The sequence below is a fragment of the Astyanax mexicanus genome, chromosome 1 (assembly GCF_023375975.1).
Source record: "Astyanax mexicanus isolate ESR-SI-001 chromosome 1, AstMex3_surface, whole genome shotgun sequence".
NCBI classification, from domain to species: Eukaryota; Metazoa; Chordata; class Actinopteri; order Characiformes; family Acestrorhamphidae; genus Astyanax; species Astyanax mexicanus.
In genome coordinates this window covers 29,479,741-29,495,921 of record NC_064408.1, presented here as the reverse complement: position 1 = coordinate 29,495,921, position 16,181 = coordinate 29,479,741, and the positions used below count along the sequence as shown (strand labels likewise).

At 38.3% G+C, this 16,181-nt stretch overlaps 1 protein-coding gene across 2 annotated transcripts in view; it reads right to left on the bottom strand.

Annotated features, from left to right (window-relative positions):
- Window positions 1-1,819: 1,819 nt before the first annotated feature.
- Window positions 1,820-16,181, bottom strand: part of castor2 (cytosolic arginine sensor for mTORC1 subunit 2) — a 34,710-nt gene continuing 20,348 nt past the window's right edge. The window contains exons 4-10 of one of the 2 annotated variants that reach the window (XM_022680601.2): window positions 11,325-11,457; window positions 9,522-9,645; window positions 6,779-6,889; window positions 5,397-5,479; window positions 5,135-5,229; window positions 3,480-3,561; window positions 1,820-3,444 (exon numbers count right to left, since the gene is read on the bottom strand). In XM_022680601.2, coding sequence (XP_022536322.2) covers window positions 3,496-3,561; window positions 5,135-5,229; window positions 5,397-5,479; window positions 6,779-6,889; window positions 9,522-9,645; window positions 11,325-11,457 — 612 coding nt within the window. In that variant the 3' untranslated portion in view covers window positions 1,820-3,444; window positions 3,480-3,495. Of the gene's footprint in view, window positions 3,562-5,134; window positions 5,230-5,396; window positions 5,480-6,778; window positions 6,890-9,521; window positions 9,646-11,324; window positions 11,458-16,181 lie in introns of both variants that reach the window. The other variant, XM_022680597.2, reaches the window with a different exon arrangement.

The window sequence follows — 16,181 nt, the reverse complement described above, 5'->3', positions numbered from 1 at the left end:
CAGCAGCAGTAGTTATGATTACCATAGACCTGAAAAACGTAGGCCTATATTATAAGGACAGAAGTTCTGGAACCCCCTGCTTATTCATTGTTTCTTGTTGAAATATCTCCTGTCCAGCAAAGACATTCTACTAGATTTGAAAACTTTGCCAGCTCATATCTACCTCATTCAAAAAATACTGTAGAGATCACCATTATTCTGAAGAATTTTTCAGTGTTTTTCAGAGTTTTCAGTGTTGAGCTCCATGATGGGAGGCTTTACACTACTGTAGCCCACACATCTGACATTCAGATTAGTGTCAATAGTTTCATGTTTATCTGCTCCAAAGAATCTTATTCTAAGGACAGTACTACTCTACAAGGACTCTACAGCTGTTTCTGTGCATTTGCACACTTATGTCAGCACACTTATGGTGTAATATAAAGCAGCTAAACGTATTAATTACAGGGTTCAAACAATTTTTAACCAAGAAATTTCCATGATTTTCCATGACTTATCAATGCCTTTAAGACATTTTTTCATGACCATACAATATGTTAAAACATCAGTGCAGACATGGACATAAAAAAATCCAACTATGGGGCGCCGAGTGGTCCAGTGGTCTAAAGCGCTGGTACTATGAGCAGGAGGTCGCAGGTTCGAAGCTCCACTCATGCAGCTTTGCCATCAAGCTGCCGGTGTTCAGAGGGAGCACAATTGGCCCTGCCCCGTCCGGGTGGGTAGATGGCGCTCTCTCCCCACATCACTCCCAGGGTGATGTCTGCAGCACAGGGCATCTGTGAGCCGAGTCGCTGCGCTGTACTCCAAGCGCGCTGGCTACTTGGCATTTGTTCATTTAAAATAGCTTTTCTCCATTGATAGTAGCTTGTAAATTTCCATGACAAAACTTTCTGGGTGTTTTGGTTTTATTTTTCCAAAACTTATCCAGGCCTGGAAATAGCTATTTTGAAATTCCATGACTTTTCCAGGTTTTTTATGACTGTATGAACCCTGTAATTAGAAAATAGAAGAGGTGTCTGCAACCCCTGGTGGATTAAAAAAGAAAAAGACTGGTATATTGACATTGCAAAGAATTGCAATGCAAGTGTTGGCATGGCATATTATACAGAATAAATGGTTAAATACCATTTATATATTTTTTCAAAAACCTGGAAAATATCTGCATCATGTAGAAAGTGTTTAAATTCATCTGCTCTAACAGATACCTTACAAACTTGTTACACAACATGAGTGTAATATTTTATTCTCTCTGTTGACTGAGATTTTTATTGTTATATCTTTAGTGTTTTAAAGGCTTCTGTCTGATATTTTTCTTCATCTATTCATGGTGTGGGTACATCCAGGGTGTTGTATGGCCAAAAGTCATGGCACTGCAGTATGTAAACCGATAATGAAATGTTAACTCGGGGGTACACAATGGGAAGGCCCACACCTGTATATGGGGTGGGGTTTTATCTTGTGAGTGACTAAGTTTAGGCAAAGCATGATAGTGGGTGCTACATTTCATTTTCAAGTTGTGTGGGCATTTAAATGCCAGATGAGACACTTTTATCCAGTGTCTCATCTGGCTAGAACTGTCTGTACAAACAGAGAGGCAACTCTAGTAGTAGTGCAGGAGTCCACAGACTCATACTCCACTGATCATAGCAGCTGCATGGAGTTCATCAGTGTTCCAAAGCAGTCCGGTTTACATACTGCTATCCCATGACCTGTGGCATTGTCAGTGTATTACTATAGCAACTAAAATCTTTATTAAATAAAATAGATAAAAGCAGTGAAAGACAATTCATTACAGAAATGCTACAAGCTGCAAAAGACACACTGTTTTCATGTCTTTAATGGTCAGAGAGGAAACAGGTCACCCTTTTTTAACACTGATAAATACATGGTTTCTGCTAATCAGAGCTAACAGAAGATAAAGGGGGAGGGGGTGGCAAACAAACAATACCCATCCATGCTCTAGGACCGATAAAAGTTCTTCTTCTTCTTCTTTAAAAAAAAAAAAAAAAAGATTCCTTTCCACTTGTTTTCACACCAGAACAGTAAGATCCCAAGAAAGATCTTAAATAAAGTGCAGATTGGGTTGGGAGGGTAGAAGGCCTAAAAAGTAACGCCGCCGGTGTCTCCAGACCCCTAACAACATTCAATAAGTGACCATAATTACCCACACCTTGTCCTCCATGCTAGAAGAACTAGCCTTGAGAAATGCTGAGTGGTAAGGACTAAAGAAAAAAAAATAGGGGGAAAGAGGGAGTGTGCCACCGTTTCTTTCCAATCACAAAACACAAAGACAGCTTCACACATGTAAGGGGTGGACAGGAGAAAAACACAAAAAAACAAAATAAAACAAAATGTCCATCTACATCAGAAATGTGTGTTTTAAAAACAGTGTACAGTAAATTGCACGATTCATTCTCTAGTTTCATATTTGTAACTTTGAAAAGATGTGAAAAGTGAAACACTGAACTGAAATAGTGTTCAACTACCACTCACTCTACTCAGAAACCCAACAAAGAAAACGTATACATCACCCAGCCAGTTGGCATTCAAAACGAAAATGTGAACATAGGCTTTACGTGAGGGAGGTGGGGGTGTGGGGAAAATGAACGAAAGTCAGGTGTTTTTGTTTTTCAAACAAATAAAAAAACAATATTTCTTTTCCTTAGACAGCTGGACAGTCCTTTTCCTGACTATCAAACTAATCAGCAATAATCACTTTTCATATTGCACTCTCAAAAATAAGAAAGAAACAAAGAAAAAAGTGGAAAAAGGAAATACTTGTGTTTTAGAAGAGTCTCTTCAGGTCTAAAAGTAACTTGGCACTGTAAGCAAAGTGGAGTGGAGAAAAAGATTAGGGGTGATGAGAAACAGAGAGTTAGACGAAAGCAAAGCAAAACCAAACAAAAAAAAAAGGTTTGTGGTGTACATTCTGAGCCCTCTCTTTACAGAAGACCACTCACTAATACATACTGGTGATTTGCGATATCTCTGGAACTGAGGCAGGCCTCGTTCCCAGTGAGAAATGGTGCAGGGAGGAAGGGGGAGGGGGCAGATAAGGCAGGGGGTGGGACAGAAAAGGGTTGGGGATACACAAACAGAACACTGCAGTTGCACCAGACGGCCGAGGGTCTCTGTAGAAGAGAATATGCTTTGAGGCGGGGTGATGATAAGGGACAGGTGCAAACATGGCGTGATAAATATTGGCACAACCGTTTCCATACTGAAGAGGGGGAGCCCAATGCTGCCTGCAAAACTATAAGCAACCCCACTCTAGTGTTGTCTACCCCTCCTCTACATATCCCCAAATCGCCCACCCCCGTCTCCCGTACAGTCCTCCCTGACACACACACACACACACACACACACACACGCACGCACATACACACACAGAGGTCCTGGAGAAGCTCTTGGCACTTTAAGAGAGTTTTGACATTGAGATATCAATACGCTAGCAGGGACGTGAGACTCCTGTCCAATCAGGAGGAAGAGAGGCTCTCACTGTCCTGTGCTCTCATTGGTCCTCAAAGCTCCAATCACACTCTGGATATTCTCCTCAGGGACCTGGAAGCAGAGTAAATGATGCAGGTGTCAGGGTCTACAAATGAGTAACCGATATGGGAGAACTAATGAAATCAAACAACAGCTAGTTTGTTCTAGCTCAACAAATCTTTATTCAGTCGGTCCTGATGTTAAATGAACACAGTTGAGGTCCTAAGCAGGCCTGTTTCTACAAGGCAAGCCAACCAATTAACTGCCTGGGGCCCCAAGCCTGCCTGGGGCCCACATAAAATGACTGGCTATGAATTGAATGTAACGACAAACCTTTTAAAAGCGTTGCTGATAACGACTCCACAGAAATGTAAATACTTGTTGCGAGACGCGGACAGCAGAAGCTGTGATTGGTCTACTGAGCCTTCCACACATTCCCGCATATTTGCGGTTTAAATCGATGGTGATGCGTATAAAATTCCACCAGATTTGTGTGCATTGTGTCTTAGCTCAGGTACGGCAGCTGAGCTTATATGTTTCAATTGTAGTCCGGAGCCTTCACAACACATAAGCAGAGATTCCATTATGCAAGGCACAATGCAGCATTTAGCATTCAGCATTCCCCATCATAAGGGGGAGGCCGGCCGGATGTCAACAGGTCAGAGGTTTTCAGGCATCGTTTTTATATTTTTATTATTTCCAATAACAAGAACAAGAGTAAACTTCACTTGCATGGCCAAGTACTTTCCAAATACATCAAAAATAAAAGTAACCTCAAAATAAGTGTTTAGTTTATTGTCAGTTAAATATATATAACAAATATAAATATTGTATTCAGCATCTATGGGCAGCATCCATTTTGCTTGGGCCCTCAAATGCTTTGAAACAGCCATTCAGCAATTACAAAACACACAAACTAAACAAAATTGGACACACTTTACAAAACAAGCCTTTAATCAGTGTTGGTTCACAGCTAAACTTTCATTTTAAACAAAAACTCCTGACATCTGTTTAATTATAGATCTTATAGGACAACATACTTGTTACCAGTTGTTACCCATGACAACAAATGACGAGGACATCACATGACTATTCGTCTATACATCTGTCCATGAATCTGTTTTATGGAGTGTCAGAAACCACCTATGTAAGTATATTAAAACTGTCTGGGATGATGCCAAACTGATAGACATACTGAATATTTATATTTAAAGTAGAAATGGTGAAGTAATGGTGAAGTAATTGTTCACTGCAAACCTTTTGTTTTAAACAAATCTGTTCAGTTATAGATCTTACAGGATAACATTCTGTATTCAGCTCACAGATTTAGTATTGACAAAATTAGGAATATATTCCTTACGCAATCCTGAATAGACTTGTTTATGCAGCTCTCATACTGCGACACCTAGTGTTACCTATGACAACAAATGACGAGGACATCACATGACTATTAGTCTATACGTCTGTCCATTAATCTGTGTTATTGAGTGTCAGAAACCACCTATGTAAGTTTATTATAAACTGTGTGGGATGATGCCAAACTGATGGATATACTGAATATTCATATTTGAAGAAGAAATGGTGAAGTAATTGTGTTAATTTGATATTGTGCCATTACTTTAAATAGATAAATAAATGTGCTTACCAGAGCGTGGTCAAACTTGAAGGTGCTGATGTAGTAGGCTGGAATGTCAGCTGTCGCCAGTGGCTCAGAAATTTGAGCCACAATCCCACATTCATCTGGCATAGAATACACAAATTGAAAACTCTGTTACTGAAAAGATTATATAATCCTACCTTTTAAAGATTGAGCCATCACAAAAAAGCAGACATTGGGAAGAAATAACAAAACATTACATACAGGAGAAAAACAATCTGTAGAGAAGATAATATTTGTCTACACTCACCAAATCCTAAAGGTTGTCCTCCAATGCGAACCATTTTCCAAAGCTCCCCTGAAGCGCTGGTGAAGAGGACGTTGTTGGGAAACCTTAAAGAAAAGAGAGATTTGTTAGCTTAAAGCAAGTCAGGTGGTAAACGAATGAAAGTATGAACCAACTGGAATCATTACTGATTATTCATTAATTCAGCAAAGCAACTCTTTAAAATGAAACCTTATAAAAACTTAACAATGATGAGTAATTACACAGCTGTTCCAACCAGTAGTTTGCTTTAAATAACCCCCTTTCAAACTTTAGAAAAGGTGAGTTTATAAAGAAAAGGAATACTGTCCGACTACAGTTAAAACCAAGGCTCATATTTTAAAAGCAAAAAAGAAATGTTCAGATTTACTGTAAACTTTTAACACAGAAAATTATTAGTAGTAGTGTTTTTACTACCACATACAAAATATACACCAATCATCCATATCATTAACATCACATCCTTGTTTCTACATTTACTGTCTGTTTTATCAGATCTATTTGCTGTAAAGCATCGCTCTATAGTTCTAGAATTACATAGACTGGACACTAAGTGGATACATTCTTTTAAACCTTCATCATCACAGTGGTGTTTACTTACTAAGGCTATGTTCACATTACCAGGCTGAAGTGACTCAAATTGGATTTTTTTGCTCAATATGGCTCAGATCTGATTTTTTCATGGCTGTGTGAACGTGCCAAATGCATTTTTTTTTTAATCAGATTTGAGTCAATTTCACATGTGTTCCTAAATTAGATATGATCCGATTCATGGACATTTGATGTGAATGTGAACGGTCAAATCAGAATTCATGCGTCTTTTTGCTTTTGCTAATGCGCTACGTGCTTCTCTTTCATACTCACACATCTCTTGGTGCAGCTGTGCAGCTATAGCTGCAAAAACAGCAAAAGCAAACTGCCTGACCTTTTTTCTTCTCCTCGATCGGAGCATGAACTTCAGACCAGCTGATTTCTCTCCACTCAAGCTAAAGATGCTTCACATATGAGCTGCATCCATTTCTCTTTATAAAGCTACGAGTCGTCTCTCAAATATGATGTTTTTGTTGTTGGTGAAGAAGGAAACGTTAATTCATGTATCAGTGTGCGCATGTGAGGTGTTTCAGGCACAGACTCGTTCACATTACACACAGATACAGCTCACTTACATTTGTAAGATCCGAGCAAAAGAGATCTGATTTGAGCAATGTGGCTTGTAATGTGTTTGTAATCTGTAAAGCTGCTTTATGACAACATGTGTTTTAAAAAGTGATCTATAAATACAATTTAAGTATATTGAATTAAAGAAAAATGTATGTGTCAGATATATCGAAAGGCCCACCCTATCAAAGTGCCCAAAATGTCCTAACCTTCGAGTAGTCTGTTCATCCATGACCAGGGAGATGTAGCCCTCAATCAGGGAGAAGGAGAAGAAGCGGATGTGGTCCGAATCCTCGTTCTGTGCTCCTGCCTCTTTCCCTCTGTCCAGAAACAAAGCACAGAGGGGATTGTCACTGTTGCACAACATACAGCCTCGATAAAACAGCCTACTTCTCCTGCTGCACTGAAGCAGGGTCAACAGTTCAGCATTCAACAGTACAGCAACTCCAGAAGCTCTGAAATGAGACTTTTACGATGAGGGCAGCTTTGCTGTCTGGAGCTGCTGACTCAAGTGCCTCTCTTTCTCTCTAATAACAACAGTAATATAAGTGTAATTGCATTTCAGGGGGGCAGAAGTAACTGCACAAATCACTCTTAAATTATAGTTTTAAATAAAACTGCTGTGGTTAGTACTTCCTGGAAGATCCCACGCATATGCTGACTGCCTGAAGGCTGTGACCCACTGACATCACCAGATGTTGGGTGTCTTCTCTGCAGAGGATCTGAGACATTTTACTTTCTGCTTGTTTTTTGTGGGCTTTTTACTTTTAATGTTAATTTGAGTAAAACTTTGAAAGTATTTTATGAATCTGAACCGTACTGGGCACACCCCTTTTTCATTTTTATATTTGCAAGATAAGAGATAAGAAGAGATGCCACAGACCAGAAGCAATAGTTGTTTTTAAAGAACCAAATTCATCAGCAAGATTTGAGTGTAATTAGTATTTTATTAAGTCTAAATATATTCACATAGTGTTAAAAGGTTCTACATGCAATAATGTTTTATCTGGAAGTCAAAGGCCAGCTTCTACTTGAATAAATCTACATGATGTAGAAGGACAAGCTGCACGAGAATGAGCTACCAAATCGTCAACAAAAGCTCCTACATAGCACTCAGTCAAGATAACATGTCAATTTCCTGTCACGTCATAACTTCTTTACTTACTCACCAAGTTAATTACATTGTAATTTACTTTCAGCAGAAGTGGTTTAATGAAAGCCCCAAACACGTCTGTGCTGACAATCAGCATTCAGCAGCGTTCTTTGTAATTAAAAAGTACTGCAAGGTCATTGGCAACCACAATCTTTCATGGTCTGTAATGTTTTATAGACTATTTCTAATCTAATTGCCAATCTGTTTCTTTCTGAAATCTTGGGTTTGTACATACATTTACTCAGTTATTTACTTAGTAGGAAACATTTGAAACATTTGTACTTTCCTTTTGTAAATAATACATTTTTACTAAAAGTCATAAACATAATTACATTTAAGTCAAAAACATGTATTTAAAAAGGTATTTGTGGTTACTGAGCTAAAGTTTATACTTTTATTTTTAACCCTTTAAAAGTGCATCAAAAAGAGAACAAATGTCAGTTTCTATATTGATAGAAACTTGACATATTGAAATCACCCACTACAGTTATGTGGGTTATTTAGTATTTATAAGTAAAATGTATACTTCAAATTATTCATAATATTTTGTATTTTCCCTAAGCATTTTTTTTCTTCTAATTTTTCCCCATTTTCTACCCAATTTAACACGGCCAATTACCCAACCCACTCATTAGGACTTCCCCTATTACTAGTGATGCCCCAACACACGAGGAGGCTGAAGACTAACACATGCTTCCTCTGATACATGTGAAGTCAGCCACCGCTTCTTTTTGAGCTGCTGCTGATGCAGCATTGCCGAGCAGCCAGCGAGCTTGGAGGAAAGTGCAGCGGCTCGGATCTGGTACATCAAGCTCACAGACGCCCTGAGCTGCGATCATCACCATTTAGTGATGTGGGGAGAGAGCGCCATCTACCCACCCGGAGGGAGCAGGGCCAATTGTGCTCCCTCTGAGCGCCGGCAGCTTGTTGGCAAAGCTGCATGAGCAGGGGTTCGAACCTGCGACCTCCCGCTCATAGTGGCAGCGCTTTAGACTGCTGGACTACTTGGCGCTCCTTAAGCAGTTGTTTTTGAGAATTGAGAAAAATACTTTTGATGGAATAAGGATGCATTGCTGCAGTACTAATACTTTTACTAGGGTATGGGTTTATGATACATTTCTGCATTGCTTATATGTGCATAGAAAAATAGGTTTAATATATGTTACTACATTTCTAATTCTTTTACTTTAGCTTACACTACGACAGCACTATTACTTTTACAGATGTATATGTTTAGTATATTTACTTTAGCTTACACTATTGCAGTACTATTACTTTTACAGGAGTACAAGTTTAGGGTAAAATGCTGCACTACTACTACTTTTACTTTAGCATATACTACCACAGTACTAATCATGTCATTGACTCTTTGTTAAACTCCATATTAGAACACAACAGAAACAGATGCTATATTCTAGATAAACAGTTAAACAGTCATGAGAAGTGCCACACTCCTTCCAAATACAATCTTCAGTCACTTTAGCAGATTGCATAGAGTACTTTTTGTGTAAATGTTGTGCCTCAAAAGCTCTAAATAAAAAATCTACGTATTTATAATTCCCCTGCTCCAAGAATACACCAAACAAGCAGCCTACAAGTAGTACCCAAGAGAAATTTGATTAAACATGTATTTCTGTCCCTGTATACATTTCTCTTTGCATCTCACACTCTCTTGTTAATGCTCTCCTACAGAGCATCACTTGCCTATCAGCACTGCTCTCCTAATAGGGCTAGCAGATGGCTCTGAGGGGCAGCCATATGTGAGACAGGAGGAGAGGCGCAGGGGCGCCGGCCCTTACCCGCCTGAGTAGAACATAACGTCCATGAGCAGAGTGGCCACTGAGGGCAGCGTGTCCGGGTCCAGACTCGTCACACAGAACATGTTACTCGGACTGGAGAGAGGGTGAATGATGGGACGAGGGACTTGAAGAGAAAAAAAGGAAAAATCAGAATCAGAATAGATTTTTATATTGTGGCAACATTTTAAAATCCTACAAATTGCAAGAGACTATATGTCAAAGTAATTATATTATCAATTTATCATACAAGATATACATCAATAATTTTTGCTGACCTCATTACTGCCTATTGTGTTTACTTGAGCCCAAGATGAGCCCACTAACGTGAATGAGATGGTATTTAGACCTTGGTTAAAAACAGTCTTTTTGTTTTAATCATGTTTTAATATATATTATATTTAGATTCCAATTCCAACGTTGAAATATTTAAAATAATTAAACATTCTTTGCTTTCTAAAAGTAATGTGTAATTGCATTATTACGCTCCACATGTGGCCCGCAAGCATGAAACATCTGGCCAGTGAGGTTGTTTGAACTATAATGAAGCATAATGAGAAAAAAAAAAAGAATAATAAAACGCTTCTCTGGAGAGCTTTTGTGTACATTCCTCCCGTCTCTCATGTCGAGCTTGGTGTGACTTCAGTTTCTGCCCGTTCTCGTTTGTCCGCCCGTTCTTGGGGTCCCTATCTCCTTATAAGGGCATTTTTTCCTGGCCGTGTCCCAATTCATTAGCAGGGTACAGCGGTAGTGTATTGTACCGTGACCATGATGACGCGGGTTCGATTCTGTGTGAGGAGCGGTGTGTTTATTTATTTATTTATTTTTTCCTTTTTTCTTGGGTTTATCTGCTTTGAGATCAACTGTTCTGCAATTAGGTTCAACAACCCTTTGGGCTGGAGAGCTACTAGTCTGTAGCATTCAATGTCATTACACTTCATTTTCCAAAACAGAGTTTCTTTTTTGGCCCGCTGCGTAATGGCTTGAACAATATCTAGCCCGCGGCCAAACTTAATTGCCGACCCCTGCGCTACAGAATTATCATTATATTAGCAGTATAAAGTTTTTAAATGATGATTGCAATTATATCTGGGACAATATATCATCCAAAAATCCTGGTTATTGTAACAGGCCTACGTACTACACACAATTCTCCATGTTTCTTTTAAAATGTCTGGAGTTTGCTTCTTTAGGTTTGCACTGCTGATAAGTGGCTAATATAACTAACAAGAAACAGAAGGTTATAGGCGTACACAATAGGCATTGTGCAGACTTGCTTGTGTGGTATCTGTCATTTTTATACATCACCTTAAATTATATTGTCTGAATAAAAAACAAGTCAATTTGAGATGACAACTTAGTTCCTGACAACTTAGTTTGAAACAAATATGTGATGATTCAGGAATGCATTCAGTTAGCTAGTGCTAAATTGTAGGTATAACCTTTTATTACTAGTTAGCTGTATTAGCTTTATAGCTGCAGTGTAAAATTAGAGAAGCACATGTCAAACACCAATCTTGTCTTGGCTCGACCACATATGAGGCAACGGAAAACTATCTGGCCAAACGATTCCGGGAAATCTGAAATCTGCATTTTATATTTAACAAAACTACACAAGACCAGTTTCATGGCTCAGTGGGATGACTCAAATTCCTGTGGGTCTGCTCTACAGCTGGAAAACGAGGTCAGATATTCAAGCTGCGTGTGGTTGATACTTTTATTAATTGGCTTTCGTCTCAGCTGACACCCCCTGTGCTTGTAAACAAACTTTATAAGGCGTCAAAGGCAACGCTTAGGATCGCTCACCCAGTTTAGGCTTGACGAAACCATTGGTGACTCCGGAGCAGTTAGCGGCTACAGTCTCTCCGTTCACTACTCTGAGGAGGGTGAACTCTGATGAGAGGGTGTGCATGACCATGGGTAGATCTCTCTCCCGGACCTGAACACACAGACACAAATATATCAGACCATTAGCTTTAGCAAATGGAAAAAAAAGAGACAGTAAATATGGCAATGAAAAATGATGCTGGAGGGATAATATTTATATTAGGTTGTGAACTAAAGGCTCATTAATGTTTACATTATGTCTCTACTTTATATTACTGTACAGACAGTTGCACTATGAGCTGCAATTTTTATATTTGTGAATGTAGCCATAAGTGTCTAATATAAAAGGATTATTCATCATCTTGAGGTTTGCATTTAGGCTATTATGACCACCCCATTGTTCTTTTGCATTCTGCATTTGCAATGTTTTTGCATTGTCTGTGGTGCCGCCATACTTATTATGTATTAGAGCTGTATTAGATGACACTACAATAACTTACTTGTAATATTTACCACATTTCGGCAGTCTCGGACAGTCATAAATGCAAGTAGAGTATATTAGAACCATATAAGAAAAATTACTCCGTTTATATGTTATATCCTGCTTAAAATTATGTACATACAAATACACCCAATAGATTTAAAGTAATTTTAAATTTCCAAATTATCGATTTAAGCTCGTCATGTTTTTTAGTTGTTAATTACATGACAGACTAACCTACACAAACCTATAAAAACAAAATCAAAACAGCATCTATAATGGTGTAATTGAAAAATAAATATATAAAAATTAAATTAACAGTAATATATAATCTGATATGATTAATGGTCTTGTGATAGCTGTTAAGTGAATTCAGTGACTTTAAAGGGATAACATTAAAATGTCTAAAAAAAAAGGTAGTCTAAAAAAAATAGTTATGGTACTAGTCTCTGTTATGATGTCTTTAAATGTGTTCAGAGTCAACAGAGGTATTCTTGGTATTATTCTGTATGACAACACATGTTTTTGCTAGGAATTTCCTTTTCAAAACCTTTCCTCAAACAAGCAGCAGTGTAAAGAATCGAAGGGAACAGTTAGGGAAATGTGAACTAAAGGGAAATGTAACTAGTTTACATCCTAACTTCTTAATAACCCTAAAAACACATAATCTTTACAAAAAAAAAACCCCTAAAAAAACATGTCTTTACATCTTACATCTTTACAAGATGAAGTCAATCCGCAATGACTTACTTGATATCAATAGAAAAATTAATATAGATAGGTAATAATAATAATATTGCAAATAAATAAATAATGATTATTGCATTTATGGTGGTGAAAAATTGTGTAAATGTCCAATTTATAGAAACACTGTCCTGACAGAAGTGTTAGGCTCTTTTCTGCATCTACTCTGTGTTGAATTCACCTGACCAGCATGACCGTAATCCGAGACTCAGCTGTCATCTAGGCACTGCCTGCATGGTTAGAGCTGTTCCTCGAAATGCTAAAACGGTTACAAAACTTGATCGGACAGTGTGTTTCCAGTGAAGCCAGCGAATGTTAAGGAGACAACAAGCCTCCAGCAGCTCGACCTGCACAACACAGCTGAAATTTGCATCTCAAACATCATTAACAACTCTCAGATGGATTACAGGGCAAAAAAATACTTGTCTTAAGCAAACAATTCAACTAAATTCAGTGCCGTTCCAAAGAGCCCATACCAAACAGACTCACTAGGCAGAAAGAAAACATTTTAAGGGCAACCCCAGTGGAACTACTTTTCTCCTTGGGCTATTTTGCTAGCGTACGAAAGCTACAGAGCAATACAATATCCCCAAAGGCTACATCTGACTACCATTAACTTATGAAAAGCAAAAACACGTCCAAAAAGAACGAGAGAGAAAAATATACCCCCTCGAAACATTTTCCATTTGAAGTCCAGAGCCTGACAACAACCCTTTTGTGAAACAAGAGAATACAATTCACTCCACAAGCACAAACAGGCCTAACACAAGCAATAGAAAACCAGGCCATCAAAACAGGACAGTCTATTTTTCTGTTAACGTACTGTGACCCGTCCAACAGACAAAATAAAACCAAACCAAAACAAACAAGCAAGTGAGCGAGCGAGCAAGCAAGGGAACAGGGCATCTAAGCAGCTTCGTTCAGCCCCAATGAGTCAGCTAAACGGGTTTAGTTCTGCCTGCCTCCTGAAGCTTCCTTTGCACAGAACATTTGGGCCAGGCCTTGCTATTTATAAAACACGGCAGGCTGAGGAGAGGAGAAGGCTGAAGTCTGTGGCCCGACAGAGGAAGGTGGTTCTTTTTCTTTCTGTCTGTCTCGCTCTTTGTAAAAAACGGCCTAAACCCCTAAAGTATAAGAATTGTGCTTATTGTTAAAGAATTCATAATCAGGGAAAACATATAATTTTTGTTTATTTTGAGACGTGGTTAAAAAAAAAAAAGAAAGAAGCTATTTCTCTGAATGGGCACTGCTATGCCCCTATCACTAGCATTGACTATTCAACAAAAGTTTGTATTTGTCGTGTTTCACTAGACCCCTAGTCAATTTCACACCAAGTCCATTTCCATGGATTTCTCCTTTAAGACACTTATGATTGGATAACTCTACAAATCACCACAAGCTGTAGTCCCAATTTAACAACATATACTTTATGCAAATTCATTTATGACACAGTGACACTACACTGCGTCATACTGGATAAAAAAAGGGTCTGTCTCTCTCTTCGTAAAAAACGGCCTAAACCCCAGTATAAAAATTATGCTTATTATTAAAGAATTCATAAAAAAATTTGCTATTTTTCCGAATGGGCACTGCTATGCCCCTATCACTAGAATTGTAAGCCTGCTGGTGGTGAACAGGGTGGGCTATCCAACAAAAGTGTGTACTCGTCATGTTTCACTAGACCCCTAGTCAATTTCACAACAAGTCCATTTCCATGGATTTCTCCTTTAAGACACTTATGACTGGATAACTCTACAAATCACCACAAGCTGTAGTCCCAATTTAACGACATATACTTTATGCAAATTAATTTATGACACAGTGACACTACACTGTGTCATACTGGATAAAAAAAAAAAAAGATTTGATCGGGTCAGAAGGTTCCCAGCCCATAACATGTACCTCCTACAGCTTTTTTCCTTTTTGTCTATTCCTTTGCTCCAGCTTTGCTAAAGAGCACGTCCAACTGGCCAGAATCCAGTCTGAAATAGATCTGAAACCACTCACCACCAAGTTGCAATTCTTGTGCTAAATGGTCAAATTTCCTGTGCTGTTGATGTGCTTAGAGAACTTTATGGACCTTCTACTGCAGATATATACAGCAACTGTCAAAAGTCGTACAAGCTCAGGTAACATGGTTGCTAAATAGAAGGGGTCAAACTATACCTCACAAACATATAAATCCTTCCTTACTACAGTACAAATACAGCTAATTAATGAGGCGTTTTTTAATAAACGGTGTAAGCCTGCATTCATATCTAAAATGGTTTTACTTGACCTAAGACATTAAGATTTCTTAATCCATTTTACAGTTTCTTGCTGGAAGCTAAACAGTGTTCACACCCACACGTGACAATGTGCGCACAGTCAACACAGCCACAAGAGACTAACTTGAAGCAACCTGTTGTTTGCTTGTGTGAACAAACAGTAACCGTTATCAGATGTGAGCGGTGTATAGCTCTAAACACTGGAGAATGTTCATGACTCATGTATTAAATAAAGCGCTTCTCTGTCTTTTTCTCTTTTGACAGATGCTGTTCAGCCCAGATTCTCTTTGCATCATTCCTGACCTTCAATGCACACTTTATTCGTACTGTTTATTTTAACCTTCAAGGCAAGTCTTCTGTAGCTAAGTATTTGTGATTCATAGAGCAACTTGATCTGTGAGACATCGCACTTCTGGTCATTTCTCTGTGGTAAAGATAACTGCACATCAGGAAGTCTGTAAGCTTGTTACAACAGATATTACACATTTTATTACAATGTTTTCATAATTGTTTACGTTGATTGTCAATTTGTTCTTAAAGTACATAATCAAAGATTTTCATTCATTCCAAAGTAGTCTTGGTTTGTTTTGACTATTGTAGCAGTAGGTTATAGCAGTTTACCCTGTTTATTCACATAGAATTAAGAAAGAATTGGAGTGAAGAGTATAGTATACTCACAAGAGATAGTATACGCACACTTACTGACATATTAGACAAGGATGCAGTAACAAAACACCCCGAGTGATTCTAAGGAACAGGTTATGTAAAATCTAAAACATAAAAATGTAAGCTATAAGTCATTTTAATGGAGAACTCCGGTGTGAAATGGACTTTGGACTGGATGTATTAAAACATGATAAAAGGTACTTAACTTTGTGAAAAAGCCCTCCTCCATTCTCCTGCAGGTTTCTGTGATCCAGTATTTTGTGCACTTTGCCCAAACAGGCTTTTAGAATGAGTTCGATGGGGCATAGCTTGCCCCTGCAGATACATGATGATTTTTACACCATTATCCACACTCAAAGTAGCTCCACACTTCATTGGTAGAATCCGGAGAGCCCTGACATTCAAAACGAGGCATTTAGAACTTTAAAAAAGTGCACAAGAAGCTTATTAAAAACCACTGTTTACATCCCATAGCAAAGGTAAATCTCTGGATGCCGACATGTTAAATTTAAGTCACAATAAGTCTACCTATTCGAGCATGAACAAATAGGTAAGGTGGATGAGCAAATTACAAAATGAATTTCTTGGAAATGCATGAATTCTTCAGCTCATGCTGAACATACCTGGTTACTGTCAATACTACAATGCAAGGAACCAACAACAAATTACATAAACATT